Genomic DNA, 24055 nt, shown 5'->3' on the forward strand with positions numbered 1-24055 from the left:
TTTTTTTTTTCATTTTTCTGTAGACTTTTGAAAATTTGTCATGGACTGGTGCAAATTTGGGGGATAAAGCTTGGAAATCACCTCTGAGAAATCTAGATTTTATTCACACTAAAGTATAAATGACCTCTCTAGGTTATTTAGCAAAATGTTTTGAGTGTTTCAGAAGATGTGTATCTAAGTTAGCTTTGATGTGATCAAACATCACTAAGGACTATGTGGGAATATTACATCTGAAGAAACAAAGTCAAAGCAAAAGGAAATCATGTTTTATAACTTGGCTATTTTTCCCCAGGTCTTAGATCTCTCTCAGAACTCAAGAACTGGCACGGGTCCAGTTTCCAATCAGAAGATTTGCTTCTGCCCTATCTATTCACATTTGAATGTTGAAGTTACACTCAACAATTTGTTTTCTGCCATCAGTTATCTCTGGCAGGGAATGGTAGTTAAAACTCACATGTTAATAACTGAAAGCTTATAAAATGCCAGCTCACGGTGTGAAATGTATGCATTCTATAATGCTTGCTGAACATGCTTTTTAACTATTTGGGGAAGTATAATGAACGAATACATTCAGTAGTGGCAACAAATATGTCTTGTACAGAAACACTGGCTTACATTTCCAAGCATTCTTCATCCAGAGGACTCTCAGCCCACCAGGGCGATACAGATGCCTCAGGGGCGAAAACCCTTGTGTCTGAGGTTTTAGCCATGCAGAGAGAGCACACTGCAGCATTATAGGGGAGGAGGCTCTAATTCCCCAAGCATTACAGATTTAGAACTGACATGAGGTATTTCATTTGAAGAACAGAAGTATTTTAAGAAGGCTGAGTGCAATTTTGAACTGGCAGTCATTCCTTACAGGCAGCTTGTCATAGTTCAAAGAAGGAAGCCATGGAGTTCTTCAGACCTAAGTTTGAATCCCAGCTCCACTACTTATCCAGCTGGGTGACTGCGAATACAGCCCGGTTCCTCTTTGTAAAAGTGGGAGTGATAATGGTACCTCTCCACAAGCTTGCTGTAAAAATTGAATGAAAGATGGTACTCTATACATGATGGCTGTTTTTGTTACTTTATCTGTAAAATGGAGATACCGTGAATCTCAAAGTGTTGTGAGAATAAAAATAATAATAATAAAGAGTATTTCATGAGGAGTTACTATGTGCTCGGTGCTTTATATGTATTATTCTCATTGAATCTTCACAATTGTGGACCCTGAGAAGAGACATTAATTTGATGTGATCCCCAAGAAAGTCTTATGCTGAGAAAGACTTCCCATGGTCAACAGAGGGCTCAAATTTTATAAATAATGAGAGTCTAGCAGCCATCTGCTGGCAGGGCCTTCGCATGCATTCTGTATACCGGGAAAAATCTCTGACTGAACTCTCAGCTTCCCGCACCATGTCCTGCTCATTTATGCCATCTGAGTCAACTATTATAACGGAGTTCCTGGTTTCCTCTTTCAACCAATGGACTGAGACCTACCCTGTCCAATCAGAACGGTTCCATAATAACCAATCAGAATGCGTACTACCACCCAATTAGAACTGTGCAATTGGGGCCAAGTAGTTAATAAATAACAGATGGTACCCACATTAGTAGTGTTTAAATGTATAGTTGGAACTGAACAAATAGTATGTAGTTGATGTCTTTAGAGAATGACTAGGAATTCCCATCTCATCTTCCTACACGTATTTACATCTCTGGCAAATTATTCAGAATGGACGCAAAGTGAAAGTACACACTGCACCGTTTTAGTTTGCCCTCTCCCAGAATGACTTCTTCAATTCCGTTCAATGCACCAAATCACTATGGAGCTCTCGTAGAGTGCAGAAACTGTTCTAAGGCACTGCAGGCATACAAATATTTTCAAGATACAGGTTCAGTCCTGTCATAATAAGCCACAATCAGCTAACTAACCAACAGGATCGACTGTGATAAGCGTTATAAAAAAAAGTATTAGCAAAATTTTATGGACTCAAAGGAAAAAGTAATTCTACTTGGGAGTAGAGGAAAATCTACAGAGTGGAAGGGCCATTTGAGTGAACTTCAGACACAGTACCCTCTCTAAGCCATCCCTGATGGAGTATCATTCCTTTGGGCTAAGTAATACTCTCTTCTGAAATGCAAATACTTCTTTCTGGAAGAGGAAGGTATTACATCTCTTACACAGTCTTTTTTTTTTTTTTTTTAAGATCATTTTTAGTTGTGTCTGGCTGGCTCTGGGAATGTCAGCACAATGGGCCCTCGGAGAAGAGAAGCAGTAGGACTGAAAGAAACAGGAAACCACACATTGGGTGAGAGGCACGGAGGATAACCTTCAAATTCTTCAGCTGAATAGTGCAGGACTATTAGCACGGAGAGTTGACCAGCTGCTTTATCGACAGGAGCAGAATGCCCTTCTCAAAAGGAATGGGCTGAAATATCAGAAGCAGGAGTACACTTTAGATACATGACGGGACATTTCCAAAAGCATGTAAGTTTTCAGTGCCAGAGTCATTTTACAGGAGTTTAACTGGAGCCTTTTGATTTCTGCACAGGGTGAAAGAGACTGAGGCAGTGAATTGTTGGGGGTCTTCTCAGCTCTCCTTAGTGTCTTTTTGCATAAAGTACATTCACTTCAATTCAAGACTGTGACCCACACACCCAGAAGAAGGCAGGTAGCTTTTTATTTGAAAACCTGCCTGAAGATGTAATAATGTCATAGAAAATATATGCGTTTAGAAGCTAAGCAGATGCGGGAGTTCATTTCCTATAGCTAAGCTTCACAAATTCCTAGCTGTCTGACCCTTGCAAGTAAACTTATCCAAGTTCCAGTTTCTCATTTGTAAAATGGGAATTATATCATCTACCTAACAAGGATGATGTAAAACGACACGCAACACTAGAATATAAGTTACACGAGGGCAGGGAATTCTTTTTGTTTTTTTTTCAATGATGCATCTCCTATGCCTAGCATTTATTGAATGAATCAATCAACAATAATGTTCACTCAAAACCTACATGGGCAAGGTATTGTCCTTGGTAATTGGAGACCTATAATAATGAATGAAATGACATCTACAAAACATTAGTTATGCTAAAGGAACCTTGTTTCTCTTTATGATATCTCAAATAGGAGCAGTGGATAAGAAGAGAAAGAGTAATCCAAGCATTACTAATTGGCCCTGCATTCTCACTGATGTTCTGAATTGATCTGGAAAAGACACTCTCACCCTGCACCATTGGATTTCACCAGCTGATGTCCCTTTATCAATGGCCAAAATCCTTAGATCGTCCTGATTCAAGCCCTACCAAGCTTGCATATCAAAGTGAGCCTTACTTAAACTAAACGCTAAACGTCTTTCCCATAAAAGGCTCACCCAGAAATAGCACCAATTTCCTGCCAATGCATATTATGAACAGACATGTATTTAAGGTCCTCAGGTTTGTCCTTAAAGTTTCCAGTGTCCATAAAGACGTTTAGCAGTGTTCTGCACACAATGGGTGCTCAGTGAGTGGATGTTTATTAGGTGAGAGAGAGAGAAGACGAGGAGGAGGAGCAAAGTATGGAGAATGAAAGGCGGAGGAGGAGGAGGAGATGATGAAGAAGAAAAGGTGGGAGAGAAGGATACTACATTTGCTCTGTGCCTCTCTGGTCCATTTAAGCACTCAAGGTAGGGGTTCTTGAATATCAGTGCCCAGGAGAATCACTCAGGGAACTGGTTGATAATGCAGATTCCGGCCCCCAATCCCAAATATTCTAATTCAATAGGGCCCTAAGAAGAGGCATTTTAACACATCTCCCCAGTCATTTCTGATGCAGATAGGCTTTGGCTGCTCTGTTGAGAAACACCCCTCGGGAAGATATGATAAAGACTGCCACAAAGAAAGTAAGCACTTCAGGAGCAGACCATCCACTGGAGGCTGAATTCAGAAACTTCAGGAATGAGGAAGGAAGTTTGGTTTTGTTTGGTTTTGTTGTTTTGTTTTTATCTTACCACTAAAAAGAACAGAATTAAAACATTGCTATTATTACCATGCTGCACTCTTGCTAAATATGACAAACAGCTCCTCACTACCAGAAAGATAATTTTAGCAGGGCTCCATAATCTGTTTCCCACTGACTTTCCCAACTCAGTCTCTTTCTTCATGCATTTATCTTTCATTTCAAGCAAAAGGATCTATGCATGATCCCAACTATAGTGGAAGTTTTTAAAGCGTCAAATAATTTCCACAACTTGGAGGAATTTAACACTTATGATTTCTTCAAATCCCAGCACTGATGCCACCTCTGACTTCTGGAGGTAGCTCCTACAAGTCTGCTTTCTAAGCCCTCCAAAGCTTGGTGTTCCCAGGCCTCCAAGCCAGACTCTCAAGATTTCCCGGCAAGTCTGTTAGTTTCTAGAAATCTTCAAATAAATTTTCTTTTACCGAAGTTATCAAGAGCAATAGTATTGATCTGAATCAAAGAACACTTAATTCATACACATTCTTCTCTTTAACATTTACCTTCCCTACCTTTCATTGTGCACTTTACGTGTACTATCTTATGCCATTAATTTTTCATACACCTCTGAATTTTTCTACAACTGAATGCAAGCTCTTTTGAAACAGAAACTGTGTCTTAGAATTCTTTATGTGCCCCTCTAAAGGCCTCGATAGTTTCTTGAATAAAACATCTGTGCTTTGGTTTGGTAATGGACTATCCCCAGAGGTTCGAAGTCACATTTCTGACCTCTGCAGAAAGTGTTCCTAACATCCTGGCATCAAACTAGTTCTGGAATTTTCCAAATCATTAGTAATCCTTTGTCAAACTAATCTGAACTGTGATGGACGGAACACATTCTGTCTGTAAAGTTTCCCTGATGCGAACATCTCCTTAAAAACAAACACAAAATTCTTCTAGGGTAACTTGATTTCTGATCTTCATCAAGAAATGTCTTGGGCTCCAGCACTCATCAGAGAATTAGAGTCTCACACTGTTATTACAGAATGCAAACCTACCATTTCCCCTCCATCTAGGAGGTGAAGGGTGGACTTTGAGTCATGCATTCTCCCAGCAGAGAGAACATTTCCAAATGTTCAGCTTACCTGCCTCTCAGTTCCTTGTCTCTTTCTAATTATGGGAAATATGTACTCTTCTTACCAAGGTTTCTTTTCATGAACGAAAGAATATTACTAAATCAAATGAATGTATCGCCATTCTAATTTCCACATGGAAAAGACACAAAAACATATTATATAACTAAAATATTGTTAATTTGCCCTTGCAATAATTTCATATATTATTGAAACAGTCATTTTGTATATACTTTAAAAGTATCTATTCATTAAAATAAACTGATATTTGAGAGAAAATAGTAAAAGAATTTGAATACAAGCAGTTGTTTTTGGATCCTGTCCATATAGCTAAAAGCTTACGACCTTTCTTTGCAAAGATTCAGAAATATATCAGTCTGATACACACAGACTGTTAGTGTACTCCATCTTAGAAAATACTAGCTAATAGTTTTAGTATTTTTCAGCGTATGAATAATCCCATTTCCTCCCACTTTTAGTAACTTCACCCTTTAGTCCCTGGCAACCAGAAAAAAAAATAGGGGAAGTGCAAATACTGACAACCTTCAAGATTGGACTTAATTTTTTGACAAGAAAAACTGTGCTCAAGCCTGAAGCAATCTCAGAGATATTTGCTACTTTCAGGTGACATTTCTTCTATGATAATCTAAGAGAATTCAGCCTGGGGTTACATTAAGAATAAACAAATTATCTTCTAAAGATCTTAATGCTAAAACTCAGACAGTGAGTGACACGATTTAGACTTCATATGAAGTCTGTCTCCATCAAGAATTCCTTAGACAACCGAGTACTACATTTAGAGCTTTTATTCTCTCCAACACAATTGAAAGTGTCACATGTATAAGAAAGCCAAAGTTTTTTTTAAACCCCATGAAAACAATGTAACAATGTCTTCCCTTCGCCTTCTTCAGCTGAATCTTTCACTGCTTATTACTATTATTATTGATAATAAGCATTTATGTGCCACTAAAATATTCACAGGACCCCTCGCAGTCATTCTATCTATAAGCTGCTCCTCAATCCCCGCATGAGGTTATATTCTGATATATTCTGAGGTTATATTCAGTTATATTCTGATGTTATTAATAGTGAAACAAAGACCTCAACTACATAAGTAAACTGCTCTTTTTGAAATTCCTTTACTTAACAGAAATCAGAATTCATGATTTTTTTATCACACATTAACATTCTGAAACATGATGGAGATGAAAGCACAAAAAAATTCCACTAATTATTGGGATAATGATTTTTCTGCAGATGTCCTCAAAGGTAGTCCCGTGAGTCTACAACTTTATTTTCTTTGTAATTTTATCAGAGGAAACAAATATTAACCTTATACCTCGACTTAATTGAACCTCCTCCATGCTACTGCCAGAAACTTCCTTGGAAATGCTGGTTCTTGTTCTAGGAAATACGACATCTGTAGTCACGTATGACAGAAACCTTGTTTTACTAAGAACAAGGAAGCATTCTAGCTATGAAACCAACCGGCCTCCTCACCTGAATCAGCACAGTACAGTCCCACCAGCCACAGATGTTTCTCTGGCAGGTCAATAAATGCATCAGCACAATTTTCTAAATAGGATATTTATCAACTGTATATTCCTCATGAAGCGCCCAATGCTAAGAGCAGAACAACTTGGTTATTTTTCCCCCTTTTAAATGTCAGTGCATAGTTCCTTTAAACACAAAATGTTGAAAGAGAGAAAAGAGCAGAAGGCAGCAGCTGCGTTGGATATCTCTTCAATGATGATAAGCACCTTCCTCCAGCAAGAGGCATCTGACTTTGTGTATGGCTTACAGACAGTGCTAAATAATTGATAGATAATTAAAATAAAGATGAAAAAGTCAACAAACCCCTCCTCTGGTTGGCATTTGGCTAATGTAAGTGAGATAGGCATCTATTCTTCTCGCCCTATAAGTGGTTATTTCCAGTAGAATCACAGAAAGGATACTGTACCAAATTGAGTTATTTACAGACAATCTATCTCTGTTGCCTCTAATTTACCTGTCTGTTTCAAACAATGTGAGCAATGTTTCAAGCATATTTAAAAAACAAAAAAAAAAGGAAAAGAAGTGTATTATTTGGAGTTGCAAACAAAGAGAGGAGTCCACAAGCTCCACGGCCCCCAAATTCCTGGTTTCTGCCCAGCATTGAAGACCAGAGCCACTCCATTGCCACCCTGCTTACCGCGCGACTCCCGGAACCCTGCAATGGTCCTACTGGGAATAGCGCTTCCTGCAGGCTTGCCACACGCTAACCCTACGGAACTTCCTCTCAAGCACGAAGCCCTCGGTGTAAACGTGGCTTAAAGATGATGATACAGCCTAGATGACTCCTTCTGGACGAGGGTTCAGCCAGGCTGTCTGGCTGTTCCTGTGCTGGTGACAAATGGAGATGTAGTGTTGGGTCTCCAGGGATCATCTGAATGAATGTAATGACAACGGTGGATGTCACTCCGGGCTGAGACAGGACTTACAGCTTCAATAGAGAGCTCAATCTCCACATCCTGCCCCACCTCCGGATTTAGCTGGTTACTCTCCCCCAAGGATGTCACCTCAGACATGAGGGCTTTCTCCTTACTGTCTTCTCTGAAACCTAGAGCAAAGGATTAGGGTCAACTGTTCTGTCTTGCTCAACAAGAGAAATATAGTAAGCTAAAACAATTTTCTGGCTGGGTCATGCTGACCAATAAGAATAAATCAGAGTTTGTTTTGTTGTTGTTCCATTCATTTTAAGTCAAGATATCCAAACCCTAAATATAGTCTTTCTGACTTGTTACTCTTTATTTCCAAGAGAACATCATAAGAATATTTTATAAGAAAATTCCCAATATACAGACGGATACTTGATTCCTTTTTTCATCCTCCCAGTTTAAACACTTACAAAGAGAACTTTAAAAATATCTAGAAAAAAGTTTCTAGAACACTATACAGGAAATATTTGCTTTTTCAATAAACAATGAACATTTTTATATGTGCCAAGGAAATAATGGCGAACAAGACAGACACAGCCACTGTCCTCGAGGAGCTGACAGTCTGTCTCCAGGATCTCGAAAGTGCTAAAAGCTTTTGCCCGTCCGGAAGCCCTCTGTGAGGAAAAGCCATCTCCACCAGTGTCAATCCCACAGTAGAAGCTCAGCAGTGGTTAACTGATGGTGAAGAATGATTAGTCCCTCCTGAAACTGACTCAGTACTCCAGGAATGTCACTATTTAAATGTGGTCTACAATTTTCCGTCTCTTCTTATCCAAGTGACACTTTGTCTCAGCACATTGGCTGCAAGGTGCACACAGGCACCTCCCTGAGAGTGAAAACATGCACCGCTCAGCATGCTGAGCTTGTAGATGCTGACATTTATTTCACCTGTCTTTTCAGGGTGGCATTACAGTCCCATAGACAAGGAGTAAAAAAGACATCTGGGTTGTACCGCAAACATAAGCCTAAAAGTCAGGAGCGACTGATCATCCATCTACTACAGTAATCCTAGACTCAGGTATCTATTATAGCTTAAGACATTGCTCAATAAATTATAACCTTATAAATTGGAATTTTCCTTAGGCCTTCCAATAGGGCTACAAGAGTTGAAATTGGTTGAGATCCAACTGTCCAGTTTAAAATTATCTAGGGTGGGCCTCCTTCTATGGCCAAATACTGTCTGCTTCAACAGCACTTATCTTCTCCATATACCATTCCCCCTTGTACTTCAGGACACAGTTGGGGTTTATCAAACCCCAATCCATTCCTACCACCATGAATACACACACACACACACACACACACACACACACACACACACACACACACTTCTATTCATATGGAAAATTCTTAATTATCCTTAAATGCTCAGACCAAATAGCTATTCCTCTGTGTCAGTCTCCCAGAAGCAGGGCTCACATAGCATGCTGTTAATAATTCTATTTTGGAATTTGAAACATATATTGTAAGTCACGCATTTACATTTAAGTTCCCCAACTAATCAATGAATTCCTGAAGGATAGGGATTGAATCCTACTTATTTTTATCCACAAAGTTTTGCAGTATGCTTAGAACACAGTAAGGGCTTAATCAATACTGAATGAATGAAAACATGGTTGAATGGAACAAACCCACCCCATCCTAGATTACTTCATAACCCCGCCACCACAATGGCCATCAGTCAGAATAACCATCCTCAATGAAGCCAGGCTCCCTTTGATCTAAAGTTAATCCTTAGAGGGACTTCTGAGAACTGACCCTGCATGAGATATAGAGATAGTAGCAGAAGCTATTAGGTTTCTTTCTCTTTTCTTTCTTTCTTTTTTTTTTTTTGCATTATTGCTGAAATATATATAAATATTAATAGATATTCCAAGAAGCTCTGGAGCTTTGGGGGGAAATACATGAATTTCAAGAAAAAGAAATATTCCATCTCTGGCACAACCTCAAATACCAAGAGCTGACTCTTCTTAATAAGTGTTAACCAAGTGTCATGGAGACTAGACCGCCGCTGATTTGCCTCCTCCTTGGTTAATTATGTTAAACTAGGACTACATGGATGTTAAATCCTGGTTATGTTATGGAGCTAAAATGCTTGTTAAGATAATTGATTCTTTTGGGAGACTCTTCGTACAGAGTAATCTAGTAAATTAAAAGAGGATTCATTTGAATAATCTGGAAAGGTTACAGTTCTAATTTTCAAAAGTAATGCATGTCTTCATTGTATTCAGAAAATCAAGGTTGGTTTGCTTGAAATTTTACTTCCCCGTCCTGACAATTTGAGGTTTTGTGCACAAGACAAAAAGTTAATAATCACTAGACCAAAGTCACTAAACCCAAACATTCACTCCTGACAACAAGTATTGGAAAAGTATTGGAAGTAAGGCCTAAGTGTCAATGATCACATTGCATCACTGTTTTTTTGGAATATAGAGTAATTACCTGCAAAAATATGCTCCACGAGCAAAATCACTTAAGTATATATACAAATATACAAATATGCATATATTAACATAAATATGTAGATATTGTATAAATCCACATTGTATTATATGTATTTAATATGGATACGATATTATATTATATATTAATTTAATATAAATAAATTATACACAAATATTTAAATATATAAATATTTATAACATATAAACATGTAATATATACATACATAAAACAATGTACAATGAGGCTCTTTTGGTGATTTCAAACTGTATAGTGATGACACATACAAATTCATATCTATCTTGTATACTTCTTTTGCTACTATCGCACCCATATATTCAGCTGGAACTTCAAACTTATCAACTCAACAGCCATAAAACTGCACTTATCATCTTCTTTCTGCCCCTCCTATAACCTTTACTCTGTTTATGTCACTATCTACCCATTGAACTAGCAAAAGTCATCCATACTTTTACCTTTTTCTCTCATCCCCACATTATATTGAATTACTAAATAATTCCAACTTACCTTCCTACATGTTTCCCATAAGATATCCCTTTGTTCTATTCCTATAACTACTTCCCTGGTTTAAACCCTCATCATTTCTCTTCCGGACCACTCACAAAACTCTTTATCTTGTTCTCTCTGGAATCTATCCTCCAACCAGTCCTCACCATGATTTACCTAAAATCTAAATATGTTTCCTTGGTTTAAAACCCTTCAATAACTCCACATGACTCATACTACAAGTGCAAGCTCTAGAACATAGTAGTAAAGACGTGACCCTCCTAATCTTTCAATGTCATCTCCAGTAAGTCCACGCCTTGCTTTTTACATTCTGAAACACATAAGTACTTTTACTTCTTTACATAGAGCTGATGATTTTTATTTGTTCGTTTGTTTTGGGTTTTGCGGGATTTTCTTAAACCTCTGGGGCCTTACCTCCTAATTCTTTCCTCACCTCAGTCTTCAAGATTTTAAGATTAAGCTCAGCTATCACCTTCTCTATAAAGCCTTCTCTCATTTCTCAAGATGTACGTACTAAGTTCCCCGTCCATGTATTCTTTAATACTTTGTCTTTATATCCAGTACAGAGTATTATTATTATTGCTACTTTATTGTTTTCTGGTTTTGTCTGCCCACTGCTCAGCAATGAGCTCCAACGAAGGCTTGAATTGTGTGTTTTTAATCCCCCAAACTTTATGCATTGCTGGCAGATAGTTTCTTTATGGTTTTTAAAACAAATTACAGAAGTTAACAATTTCAGAAGGGTCTCTATTATCTCCAGTTCTATGCTCTAAACAAGGTTGTTAATATGCTACTGGATATGTCTGTACAGTGTGAGAACCTAGGGCTCACCTCTCCAACACTTACATGGTGGGACTGCTTTAATTTTTTCTTTCTGCTTATCTATGGAAGGAAAAAGCTTCTTGATCGTCCTCATATATCTTCCCACTTCAATACTACCTGAGAAATCTCCCCCACTGAGCAGAAATTATTACTTCTTGTATTACATTAATGTATGAGGAGTTGAAACACAGCAATGAACAGGATATAATCCTGCCTTAAAGCATTTATAGATTTGCTCAGAAATAAGAAAAGAAACCAGACAACTACATTTCAGTTATGGAAAATGTTCTAATTCTTATCAGAGAGCTACTTTTTTGAGCAGGGGTCCCAAGGAGCGGTAGCTGAAGTGCTGGAGACCTGCCAGCCTGCCCTGGAAGCAGCACCCCCACCACTCTAATGCTGTGCCCAACACAAGGAATGCCCGCAAGGGTCCTGGCAGTGATCAACAAACATGTTTTAGCTCTTCAACCACCAAGCAAAATAAGCTAGGTGCTGGTACTGCCTTAACAGGATTGCCTGTTAAGACAATATTTAGTTCTCGGGACAGAATTTTAGGTGACTCAAATGGGAGGCACCCTCTCCAGTTCCTAACGTGCCTATTTAGAAGAGTGTCAGAGTAATCAGGGCTAGTGTTAAGTCAGTGCATATCTCAAAAAATGTTCCCCTCTCTAAGAATCATGAAAGTCGGGACAATGAGCTATGCCTCAGAAAAGAACAAGCTAGCTTTCTTGAGTGGCAATGACAGTTAACAAACCTTGAAGCTGAAGCTTAGAAGCCCTTCATGGGGATGAAAAATTTACTAAACTTTTATTCATGTGTTTATGTATTTATTCATTTGGTAGACACTTGTGGAGAGAACACTGTGTGTCAGGAAAGTGCTAGGACATGGGGAGACAATCATGAATAAGACATAATTTCTACCCTCAAAGGGCTTATCATTTAGAAATTCAAGTAACCTGTAATTATAATAGACTGTTTCATGTGTACAGGATACCATGGCAACAGTTCATCTTGGGGGGAGTGTTAACAGAGGGACCGTTAACCCAGGCCTGAGAGATCATGGAAAGCTCCTCAATCAAAGAAACTTCTACACTCAAACTTGAAGGAATTAGAAAACCAGTTAGAAATCCTACCTTGCCTTTGCCCTTGGTTCACTCAGACTTTCGTTGCATACCCCTGGGCATTCATTTTGTACTGCAGAGGCCCTGGTGATCCTCTCCTGAGATAAATGGAGATTTGTTGGAGAGGCAGAATAGATCTAGACGTATGGGATGTAGTCTTGCTGAATGTACACCAGTCCTGGTGTGTGAAGTGTTTACAGAATAGATAAAAATATGCAAATGCTTTATTCATGCAAACTTGTTAATGAAGATATTCTTCATAAAGACCATAAACTTTATGTGGCACAAAAGTCTTTTTTCAACCCCTGAAATCTGTATCTACTTGTGCCTGATTGAGCAAACCTGGAACAATGAAAAATAAAATTACTTACTTATCATTAACGTTACTGATTGGTTGTAGAATGGAGAGTTGTTGGAATGGAGCTACTTAATGTTTTTCTATAGGAGGGTTTCAATGTTATTTTTCTCTTATTTTTGTATTTTTCTTTAATCACAGCTTAAAAATCAAACGTGCACATTAAAAAATACCTTATTAACAGCTGTCATTTTTCCCAGCACAAAATCTTTGTTCTCTGTAACTTATTGAGTCAATATATGTATGAGCATATTCCTTTTGTGATCAACACTTAAATTGCTGAGACTAAGCACTAATCATTTTTTTTTCAAAGAGGATGTATATCAAAGTGTTTACTTGGGTTACCCCCAAGGGAATAGTATTTGTGTAAGAGCAAAATCCCCATTTCACTGTAAATATTTCAAAATGTAGACTTTCTCTTTTGTAATAATAATAAGAACAAAAGAATACAATAAAGATGGAACTGCCAAATTTTAACTTTATGATGAGACCCAGGAGAATATATTTCCCACATCTGGGAAATTTTCTCTTATAAAAGACAGATAATGAGAAAGAAATACTACATTATGAGTCCAGATGCAACATTGGATTGAGTATTAACTCGTGTGTTATTGCCATAATCCCCCATTGCTGTGGGTGTCACAGGTAAAGCATATAGAAGGTGCAACATCATCAGTAAAAGAATCTTAAAAATAACTGAGCAGATATTGCACAACCATCAGTTTCACCTCTTAAACATATGCCACGTGCACTGACATAACTCCATTTATGAGTCAAATATGTGAACAGGGTGGTTGCCTTAAATTTCCAAAGCACATTTTGTTCTTCAAACCTTGGAATTATGGTCTCTTAAAAGAAGAATCATGAAAATATTTGCAAGAGCAACATAAATGATGTGCTTTTTTTTTTTTTAATCAGGATTTTTTTTTTTTTTTTAAATCAGGTCTACTCTACATGAATGAGCCAAAGTCCTTGAAAACATATGCAGTATTGACATCAGGGCAACTAGCTGAGTATGAAAAATCTCATCTGTGGCAACACACATTCAAAGCAGGATTTTATGACATGAAACAAGATTATGGACAATGTAATCTGAAATGGACTGAACCAGAAGGAATGACAGAAGCAATATGCTAAAGTAGAATCATGACTGGGTTGTTTTAGCAGCTTAAGCAGTGCACACTACTATAAACCACTCTGGTGCAGGGAATCAGAATGAAAGTTCTAGTAATGCCTGTGCTGCTAATTGCAGTCTTAGGAAAGACACTTCAACTCTAAAATACACATATGAAGATGATACTTGTGCCGTGTGTTATAAGGGACAGAACTTGAGGAACGTAACCAAGGATTTCCTGCAAGCACTCGAAAAACATCAAAGCTCCTTTGTAAGGGAAATAGCAACCTCACCTACAAATAAATACTCCTGTTCCTCAAGCTTCTACTGCAATGGGATGCCCTCCGAGTTGGCAAAAAAGTAAGTAAAGCTCTTAACTTTCATAACATAATGAGAACTCTTCCTCCCTCATGTCTGGTGTCTAAAGCATATGACTGTCACATTAGCCAGCAGCTTAGAATAGCTGTACTATGGGTAGTCGTTAAAGAGTTCAATCACGAATTCTCTGGGAGCCAGCACCTGCCAAGGGCTGGCTTAAGACATCTGATATTTGACAAAGACAGTCTAATGGACATGCTAAATACCCTTTCTCCTAGATTCTCCAGCCTTTCCATATTTTAAGTTAGATCATCAAGAAGCAATGTACTTGGACCAAATTATCTCCGTTCTCCACAGAAATGCCTTCACTGATTGATGATACAAAGTTTCGCTCTGAGCAAAACCAAGGGTCCCATACAAAAACCGTTATATCAGTATTTCTGTTGTTTTTGTGAAGCTTTAGCCAGGGAATGTCCACTATGCTTGCAAATATCAATTTTAAAAGGGCCCACAAAGATTCACGTCATGTAACATAATTCCAAGAAAAGGTTTGTTTCTGTCTGTAAATGTATACACTTTCTTTTGTCTGTAGTGAACATTAGGCAACTAATGAGGTTTCCTTTTAGATGTCAGGAAACTCGGAGCTAAATTCATACATAACTTATAAATTAACTCACCTTAGGTTTATGACACTATTTCTGGTGTTTTGTTTTGTTTTTTAGATAGTATTTTGTCTGTTCTACTCACCAACTACTCATTTTATATAATGTTTAACTTTAGGAAGCTGAGTTCTCTCTTTTTTTCCCCAAATTTTGGAGGCATAAAGCTGAGGATAGTAGAAATAGAACCAAAATTCACTAAATATTTATTTTGTGCCAATGTATATATGTAACTTTAGGCGTTTATTCAGTAACACCATGTTATGTTTTAAGGATGAGGTTCAGGTATGTCAAATAACATAATCAATGTTACAAAGCTAGTAAGAGTCAGGGCTGATATTTGAACCCAGAACTTTCCGGGTTTTGTCCAAAGCACATGCTCCTATTTAGGATTCTACTATATATCTATACGTAAATTTTTATTTCATTGTTTTCTGCACAGTCTCATGTAATTAATGGGACTCTAATTATTTTTAAGGAGCATTCATACAGCCATTGATTATGCAAAGGCATTTCTCAGTACTCTTTTGTTTCCACTTAAGAAATTGGAATAGAGGCTGTGTAGGAGAGGCAGAGACACAGAATCATCTGGTCCCACACCTGAGTGTGACCATTAAAAATCCAGAGCGATATCTTGGCCGCAGAGGTTCTCCCACCCCCACCCAGGAGCAAGGTGTTCCAGCCCTCCCCAGCCCAGGGTTCCAGTGCCAGGGAGAGAGGTCCCCATAATTTCGGGTTGTGAAAATCAGCAGAGACTGTGACTGAGTGAGATAAAGTGTGGCTGGAGTCCCAGGAGCTCCTCTTAAAGGGACCGTGCAAGAACTTACCAACAGAATCACTGGCTCTGAGCTTCAGCACCAGGGCAGCACCTGGCGAGGCAGCAGTGATGTATGGTGGGTAACTGAGTTGTCTGACTCAGGGTGGGGGCTGGATGGGCAGCTTTCTCCTGGACAGAGAGCTGGCAGAGGCAATTGTTTATTTCTTGAGCCCTTTCCCGACCCTGCAAGCAGCCACAGGCAGCCGCCTGAGTCTCCGTCAAGCTGGCTAACACCATTCATTTGCTACACCCTTGTAATTTGAGATTCCACCATGCCCAACTTTAGGCCCAACCAAGCCACTTCCAGTGACTTTTTCTGTACAAACCACCTGCTATAGATTTTCCTAGAGACTCTCAAAGGTTTGCAGAACCCAGACAAGCAGCATCTGTGTTAAGTATGTCCTGTTCCTCGGGCTGAGCCGCCCTAAGCTGGCACTAGCAGCAGCCAGCTTTGGTTCATGACTTGGCCTGTCAAGCCACTTCCAAGCATGGCACAGGTGGTGGCCATTTGCAGATTGCTTTGTGGCTCCTGCCGGGTGGCCCTGGGTGGGGCACTGCCAGTTACTGAACTTGACCCCAGTAGGTCCCCTCTGAGGTGGCCCAGTAGCCAACTTCGAAATGAGCTGGAACATCACCCAGCTGCCTTAAAAACAACACACCCAAAGGGCAGACTGGGCAAGCAAGAGACCCTGGTGAGGCAGATCTTGCTCTGTAGGGTCAGCCCCTGCACCACAACTCCTTCACTGTCATCGTGGCCCGTCCTCAAAACCAATGAGCACCAGGGTCAATCCCTCCCATTGACATGCAAATTGCAACCAGGCTCAACAATAAGAGGAGGGCACACACAACCCATGTAAGGAACACACATTGAGTGTGCAGCACAGGTGACCACGAAGACTGCAGTACTAAGCCCCACAGCACAGCTACTACATAAGGCCACTCTACTAAGACCAGGAGGCATAGCAGCCCTACCTAATACACAGAAACAAACACGGGGGGGGGGCAGGCAAAATGGGGAGACCAGAAATAAAATAAAGAACAGAACACAGCTCCAGAAAAAGAACTAAATACAATAGACACGTTATCTACCAGACACAGAGTTCCAAACACTGGTTATAAGACTGCTCAATGATCTCAGAGAGAATTTCAACAAACAGATGGGAAACATAAGTATGGAGATAGAAAACATTTAAAAAAAAAAAGGCAGAAATAAAGAACACAGTAACTGAAATGAAGAATATATTACAGGGAATCAACAGTAGATTAGATAAAGCAGAGGATCGAATCAGCAATTTAGAAGATAAGGTAGCAGAAATTACCCAATCAGAGTAGCAAAAAAAAAAAAAAAAAAAAAAAAAAAATCCAAAAAAATGAGGAGAGTTTAAGGGGCCTCTGCGGCACCATCAAGCATACCAACATTCACATTATAGGGGTACCACAAGGAGAGCGAGAGCAAGGAACTGAAAACCTATTTGAAGAAATAATGACTATAAACTTCCCTAACCTGGTGAAGGAAATAGACATATAAGCCCAAGAAACACAGAGAGTCCCAAACAAGAACCCAAAGAGGCCCACACCAAGATACATTATAATTAAAATGCCAAAGGATAAAGACAAAGAGAGAATCTCATAAGTAACAAGAGAAAAGCAATTCGTTACCTACACGGGAGCTCCCATAAGATTTACAGCTGATTTCTCAGCGGAAACTCTGCAGGCCAGAAGGGATTGGCACAAAATATTCAAAGTGATGAAAAGCAAGGACCTACAAACAAGGGTACTGTACCCAGCAAAACTATAATTTAGAAGCGAAGAACAGATAAAAAGCTTCCCAGACAAGAAAAAGCTAAAGAAGTTCATCACCACCAAACCAGTATTACAAGGAATCTTAGAGGGACTTCTTTAAGATAAATAAATTAAATAAATAAATAAATAAATAAATAAAATGAATAATAAAATGGCAGTAACTACATACTTATCAACAATTACTTTCAATGTAAATAAATTAAATGCTCCAATCAAAAGATAGGGAGGGGGTGTTGAATGCGTAGGGAAAAAAGACCCTTACATATGCTGCCTGCAAAAGCCTCACTTCAGATCGAAAGACACAGACTAAAAGTATGGAAAAAGATACTTCATGAAAATGAAAACAAACAAACAAAAAGCTGGATAGCAATATTTATACCAGACAAAATAGACTTTAAAACAAAGACTATAACAAGAGACAAAGAAGGACCTTGTAATCCCAGTTCTGGGTAAGTATCCAAAGAAATCTGAAAACACTACTTCAAGGGGATGTGCTCATTTATATGTTCATTGCAGCACCATTTATAATAGCCAAGGTATGAAGGCAACTTGGATGTCCCTGAATGGATGAATGGATAAAGAAGAGATGGTATACAATGACATATATATAATGATGGTATACAAGACATATATACAATGGAATATTACTCAGCCATTAAAAAGAATGAAATATTGCCATCTGCAACAACATGGATACACTTATAGGGTGTTGTGCTGAGTGTAGTAAGTCAGACAGTGAAAGACAAATGCACGTGATTCCACTTGTAAGTGGAATCTAAAGAACAAAATAAATAAACAAATAAAACACAGACTCATAAATACAGAGAACATTTTGATGGCTACCAAATGGGAGGGGGAGTTGCGGGGGTGAAAAGGGGGAAGGGATTAAGAAGTACAAATTGGTTGTTACACAGTAGTCATGGGGATGTAGGGTATAACATAAGAAATATAGTCAATAATGTTGTAATAACTATGTATGGTGTCAGATGGGCACTAGATTTGTTGAGTGATAGATGGGAGGGTAGGGGGCAGGGTGAAAAAGGTGAAAGGATTAAGAAACACATATTGATAGTTACAAATTAGTCATGGGGATGTAAAGTATAGGGAATATAATCAGTACTATGGTAATAACTATGTATAGTGCCAGGGGTACTAGTCAAGGGGATGACATCTTAAATTATATAAATATCTAACTGCTATGCTATACTCCTGAAACTAATATAAAATAATATTGAATGCCAACTCTAATTGAAAAATTTAAAACGGGGAAGATAAAGAAGAATAAGAGGTTCAAAATTCCACATATAAAACAAATAAGTCTTGGGGATGTAATACACAGCATAGGAAATATAGTCAATAATATTGTGATAATGTGGTACGGTGTCAGATGGTTGCTGGACTTATCATGGTGATCACTGCTTTAGCATAAGGAATATAATCAATAATATGGTAATAACTATGTATTATATTGTGTCAAGTGGGTACAGTTGAATAACTATGATGTACACCTGGAACTAATATAATATTGTATGTTAGCTATACTTTATAAAAATCTTTTTTTAAAAAAAGAAATTGGAATACACCATGATGAGCATCATAATGCCAAAACAAGATTGCTCGTTCATCATGTAGGGCAAAAATACACATTAATTGCTTGACACTTTATTGAATGCAAAGCAAGATTAAACATCTTGGCCTTCATGGTGCAGAGCTGAAGCAGGAGCCCAGGAAGGGGAAGACTGCATAGCTTTCCTGGTGAGGAAGATGAGAGTGCCCCTCCCCCTCCCCCCAAATCCCCTCTTGTTGTGGGAAAACTAACTCATGTTCTGTCGGTTGCCATAACCCCTAGGATGGGTGTCCTTCCAGTCATCCCACTCCCGAGCCTGGTGAAGTGTTTGCTCATCATCTTCCTCCTTTTGTTCCTGATCTTCCTGTTGCTGAGCTGCTCGTTTGACCTCTGATATTTTCTTGGCTATTCCCTGATCTGGTAATGCTCCAAAGTTCTGTTGCTGATCATACCAGTCATTCACTGTCATGAATGCCAGACTTGGATAACCAGCTCCAAATACTTTGGCTTGGGCCACATTCCGAGTGATAGTGAAGGGTTTCATTGGAGGCCTGTCCTGAAAAGATGAGTGAGAAGTTGATGCCTCTGTTGAAGAGTCTTTTTCTCTCAGGATCTTTATCTCCTGGTCAATGCTCTCAATCTCTTCTAAGCTGATACCAATCCACCTTCTAAGGTTAAGGAGGTAATATTCACGAACATACTCGTCATCTGCTTGACCAGTGTCCACAGCAGATTTCAGCACAGTCAACCTATGCTCCATCTCCTTGTTCTGTTTGTATCTCTCTATCTTAGCCTGTCTTTGAGATGTCATAGCAACGAGGCTAGAATAAGCCATGGAGGAACTAGCAGTGTTATTTTCAGCTGAGTTGTTCTTGGTTTGGGGCAACTCAAACTCTGCCACATGATAGTACTGGCACTGAGTTAAGTAGTTTAAAAAGTGCTGTCGAGCCCACTGCAAATGATCTAGACGCTTACTCAAGTTGACTTGTTTCATGGCCAATGCGCCTTGAAATGCTGGCACCATCAGGTACTTCAGGTCAGCAGAAGCAATCTCTTCCAAATCTTCATTTTGGCTGAACAAGTCGAGCTGCGATAACATTTCAGCAGCCTTCTTAAGAAGGTCCAATCCCCTCAATACCTTCTCTTGGATTATCCAGGAACTGGTGGGTTCGGTCGCTGCTTCCACTTCATCCAGAAGCTGCTTGCCTGTTTCGAACAGCTCGGGAAGTCGAGGCAGTGGTAACTCGTCTTCTTCAGCAGCTGCCATCTTGGGAGAGGCATAAAGATTAATTTTTATTATAAGCTTATTTTGAACTTGATTATTGTTAATTAATTATTTAGATACCTATTCCCCTTTGCATTATTGTTGTGAGAATAAAATAAAATTAAAGACATGAAAGTATTTTGAAAGAATTTTAAAATGGTATACAAATGTGAAATGTTTTATTATGTATTACTCCATTATATTGATCATTGTAAGATTTGCATTACTATATTAAAATCTAGTGGTTGTATATGAGTATGTAACTCTACATCTTGAGTGCCATTCACTCTATTAGTACTCAACAATGATTTTTAATCAACTGAAAAGCTGAAACGGGCTTTGGTAAAAGTCCCTGAAATGTGAACTACTTTACTGATGTTCATCCACAAATGACATTCTAAATTAAACTTCAGTTCATAAAATTCCTATTCTTTTACCATACATATAGCACCTTCTTGCAAGCCCTATGAAACCATGCATTTGAAAATCCTGCAGTGGTCCTCTGACCTGCAGACAGGTATTTCAAAGAAGAAGGACAGAGAAACTATTTCCCATCTGTATCCTGAGGAATAGCCACCAACTTTATAAAATGATTAGTTTTCTCTAAACACAGACAAGAATAGTCTCTTCACTTTTCATCCCAGCCTGAATCCTCAGCCAATATTAAAGTACAAGCTCACCATTCTTGATCCTATTTCATTGTCTCTTTCTTTTCTCATTCCAGCTCTTTATCCTTCCAGAAAATGAATTTTGCAATTTCGACTCTTGATACTAATTTTAATTTTCATTTTGTGGGTTAGCCCTACTTCCTTTAGCTTGTCAGTAAGAAAATATTTTAAAACACACTGCATTAGAAACCATGAATATTTTTCTAAGTATTAACTGCAAGTATCACATAATGAAAACATCACTATAATGGAAAGATTCAGGTGATGCTTCATGATTAAGAAGGTAAACAACTTAGAGTATAAATTGTAGGCCTGGGTGCTACTTAAAGCTTAATTCCTTCAGTAGGACATTTAGCAAAATGTAGACAAGATATTGTCTCTGTCACATTTTTAATTTAATGAATTGCAATAATATCCTAGCTCAACCCCTGCCTATACAATACCATCACTGGTAATCGGGCTGAGTATTTTTATTATACTTTTATTTGTATTTCCAGAGGTCCTTGGACATAGGCCAAATCAGGTTTCATATGGCGAGATATTCCATGGAAACTTCTCATGCTCTATAAATTGTAAATACAAATGAAATAATAACAGGTGACCCTTAAACCAGGGTAACAAAGACGGTTTCAGGCAGTCACTGACTCTCTATTAGAGAAGTGGTAGAAAGCAAAGGTGGGGCTGCAGAGATGAGAAATACCCTTTCTGAGAGGAGTATCTCTGATCCAAAAGACCAACTAGGTGGGAACTGCTTACTGAGCAAGTTTAGTACGTCAGTCTGGGAAACTTCACAGCTCCCTTAAAGCCAATGCAAACATAGAAGAAGTAGCAGAAAAATAAAGAAGCATGTGAGTATGCTTGTCGGCTTCCCTTGTCAGGAAGCAGAGCCTGGGGCAGAAATTTGGATGCAACCTGTGAGGGAGAGAAGGAAACAGAAAGGAGATGGAAAGAGAACGAAGCACGGACGTGGTGTCAAGTGAAGTCTAGCGTTGGTCCGATGAGTTAGGGATAGGTGAAATTCTAGACCAAGAGTCAACAGGCTTTTTCTGTAAAGGGCCAGGTAGTCTTTCATGCAACTACTCAACCCTGTCATCATAGCATATAAGAAGCCATAGCCAATAACATAAATGAGCCTGGTTTCGTTCCAACAAAACATTATTTACAAAAACATTCAGCAGGCCAGATTTGGCCCAGAGACCATGGTTTGCTGACTGCTTCTCTAGATTATAAGTCACACCACAGAGCGGTTATCTTCTCCCCACCCCAAAGGCGAGGAGTTTGGCCTTTACTCTGTATCAACCAACCGCTGTGGAACTAGGGTGGGGGTGGTGTCTCGCCTCCAAGACAAGGTGGTTCCCATTAACTAGGACAGTACATAGTTCTCAAACTTCACTGTCAACCAGAATCACATGGAGTTCTATAAAACACAGATTTCAGGGCCCCAGCCCGAGAATGTCTGATTCAATAGTTCTGGGGTAGATTCCGAGAATTTGCATTAGTAGCAAGCTTCCAGATGAAATTAATGCTACTTTTTTGGGGACCCAGTCTTTCTGATCACTGAGCTCAGACAAATCTCTGGAGGAGGGGCAGCTGTGAACACTTTGCAGCCAACACTCACAACAGCTAGAGGCCTAATGCACTGGCCTGGTCAAGGGTGTTTCCACAGGGCATCAACAGCTTTAAGAAGAATGCTTGGACGAGTCTGCAGTATACAAAGATAGAGATTTTTGAAGCATACCTCTGGATAAGGAAAGGTTTATTCATGCCACCTTCTCTTTTTGATTAGGCTGCTCATTCTTGAACCATCCTGGCCTCGCCTATTCTGATGCAACTATTTCTTAACACTGAGTTACATCCTTCTGAGGATCTTTACTTATTTATATTTGTTTTCTACCATGTATTTATTGATACATTGGTTGGTATTGGCTGGCATACTATTCTTTGTTAAATTCTAATGTCCTTGAGAACACAGACCATGTTTTCTCCTAATTTTCTAACTATCATGGGAAGAGAATTCTATGCACTACATCTCTGCTTTGAATCCATATTTCCCCAGGGAAAATGAAACTCATAGCATATAGAACATAAGGGTTTCTTCATTTAGTTCCTTCCATAACTTCTGTCTTGTTCTTACCTATATTTCTGTTATCATAATATACATTCCCAGACAACTGACATTAAGAGTATAAATACTGAATCTCTCACTGAAGGTGTCCTCATACATATTATACCCCAAGTATTAATGCCTTCCTGTGAGCACTCTAATTCTGGCTCACAGGTTCAATGCAAGGGGATCAAAGCAGAAAAAAATACATTAATTTTTTATGAAGCCAGTTCTCTGAGGTGCCTATAGATTGAGGGCAAAATATAGATCACTTTGTCCTGAACTGTGTCAAAATCTTGACTTATCTTTCTTAATATCCTTGAAGACAAAGCAGAGAAATGTGGCTTGGAGTTGTGACCACTTAAACTAGTTTCTAGAATGAAATGAAGTCTACGTAAAGGGTCTACCTAAGTGGGAATGATTGATGGAGTTATTTCAACCTCAAGTGTTCAGATAATAACACAGACACACAGACATATACACATCCAGGGAGAAAATACCTACCATGTGCCCCGGAAAATAAGACCAGTCTTATATTAAGTTTTGCTCCAAAAGACACATTAGGGCTTATGTTCAGGGGATGTCAACCTCAGAAATCATGTTAGGGCTTATTTTCTGATTAGGTCTTATTTCCGGGGAAACACGGTAGTCAGGATGCTGGCTCAATTAGCCAGAGCTGAAGATGGTGATTGAAGTGCTTAATAAAATGAGGGCTATTATATTCTATAGCTCAATGCCGTACAAGTTACAGAAGCTGGTAAAGGCCAAACTATTTTGGGACACACTAAGAATCAAGTATCCATCAAATGAAGTTAATAACATCAAGATCAGAAAGCAAGAGCTGGATCATAAGCCACAGGTGAAGCCAAGTTCAAAATATAAAATAAAATGAAATGAAATAAAATAAAAAACAGGAGGAATTAGAATTCAAGCACTCA

At 38.8% G+C, this 24055-nt stretch overlaps 1 protein-coding gene across 1 annotated transcript; it reads right to left on the minus strand.

Moving 5' to 3' along the window:
• Positions 1-19328: 19328 nt before the first annotated feature.
• On the minus strand, positions 19329-20351 carry LOC117029762 (immunoglobulin-binding protein 1-like). Its single transcript, XM_033118947.1, has one exon. It carries the CDS (start codon positions 20346-20348, stop codon positions 19329-19331), a length of 1020 nt encoding a protein of 339 aa, XP_032974838.1. The 5' UTR covers positions 20349-20351.
• Positions 20352-24055: the final 3704 nt, after the last annotated feature.

Source organism: Rhinolophus ferrumequinum, chromosome 11 (genome assembly GCF_004115265.2).
Source record: "Rhinolophus ferrumequinum isolate MPI-CBG mRhiFer1 chromosome 11, mRhiFer1_v1.p, whole genome shotgun sequence".
Classification (NCBI taxonomy): Eukaryota; Metazoa; Chordata; class Mammalia; order Chiroptera; family Rhinolophidae; genus Rhinolophus; species Rhinolophus ferrumequinum.

What these genes read in the sequence shown, in the direction of transcription:
- LOC117029762 (XM_033118947.1), bottom strand. Translation starts at nt 20,348, where the DNA reads ATGGCAGCTGCTGAAGAAGACGAGTTACCACTGCCTCGACTTCCCGAG.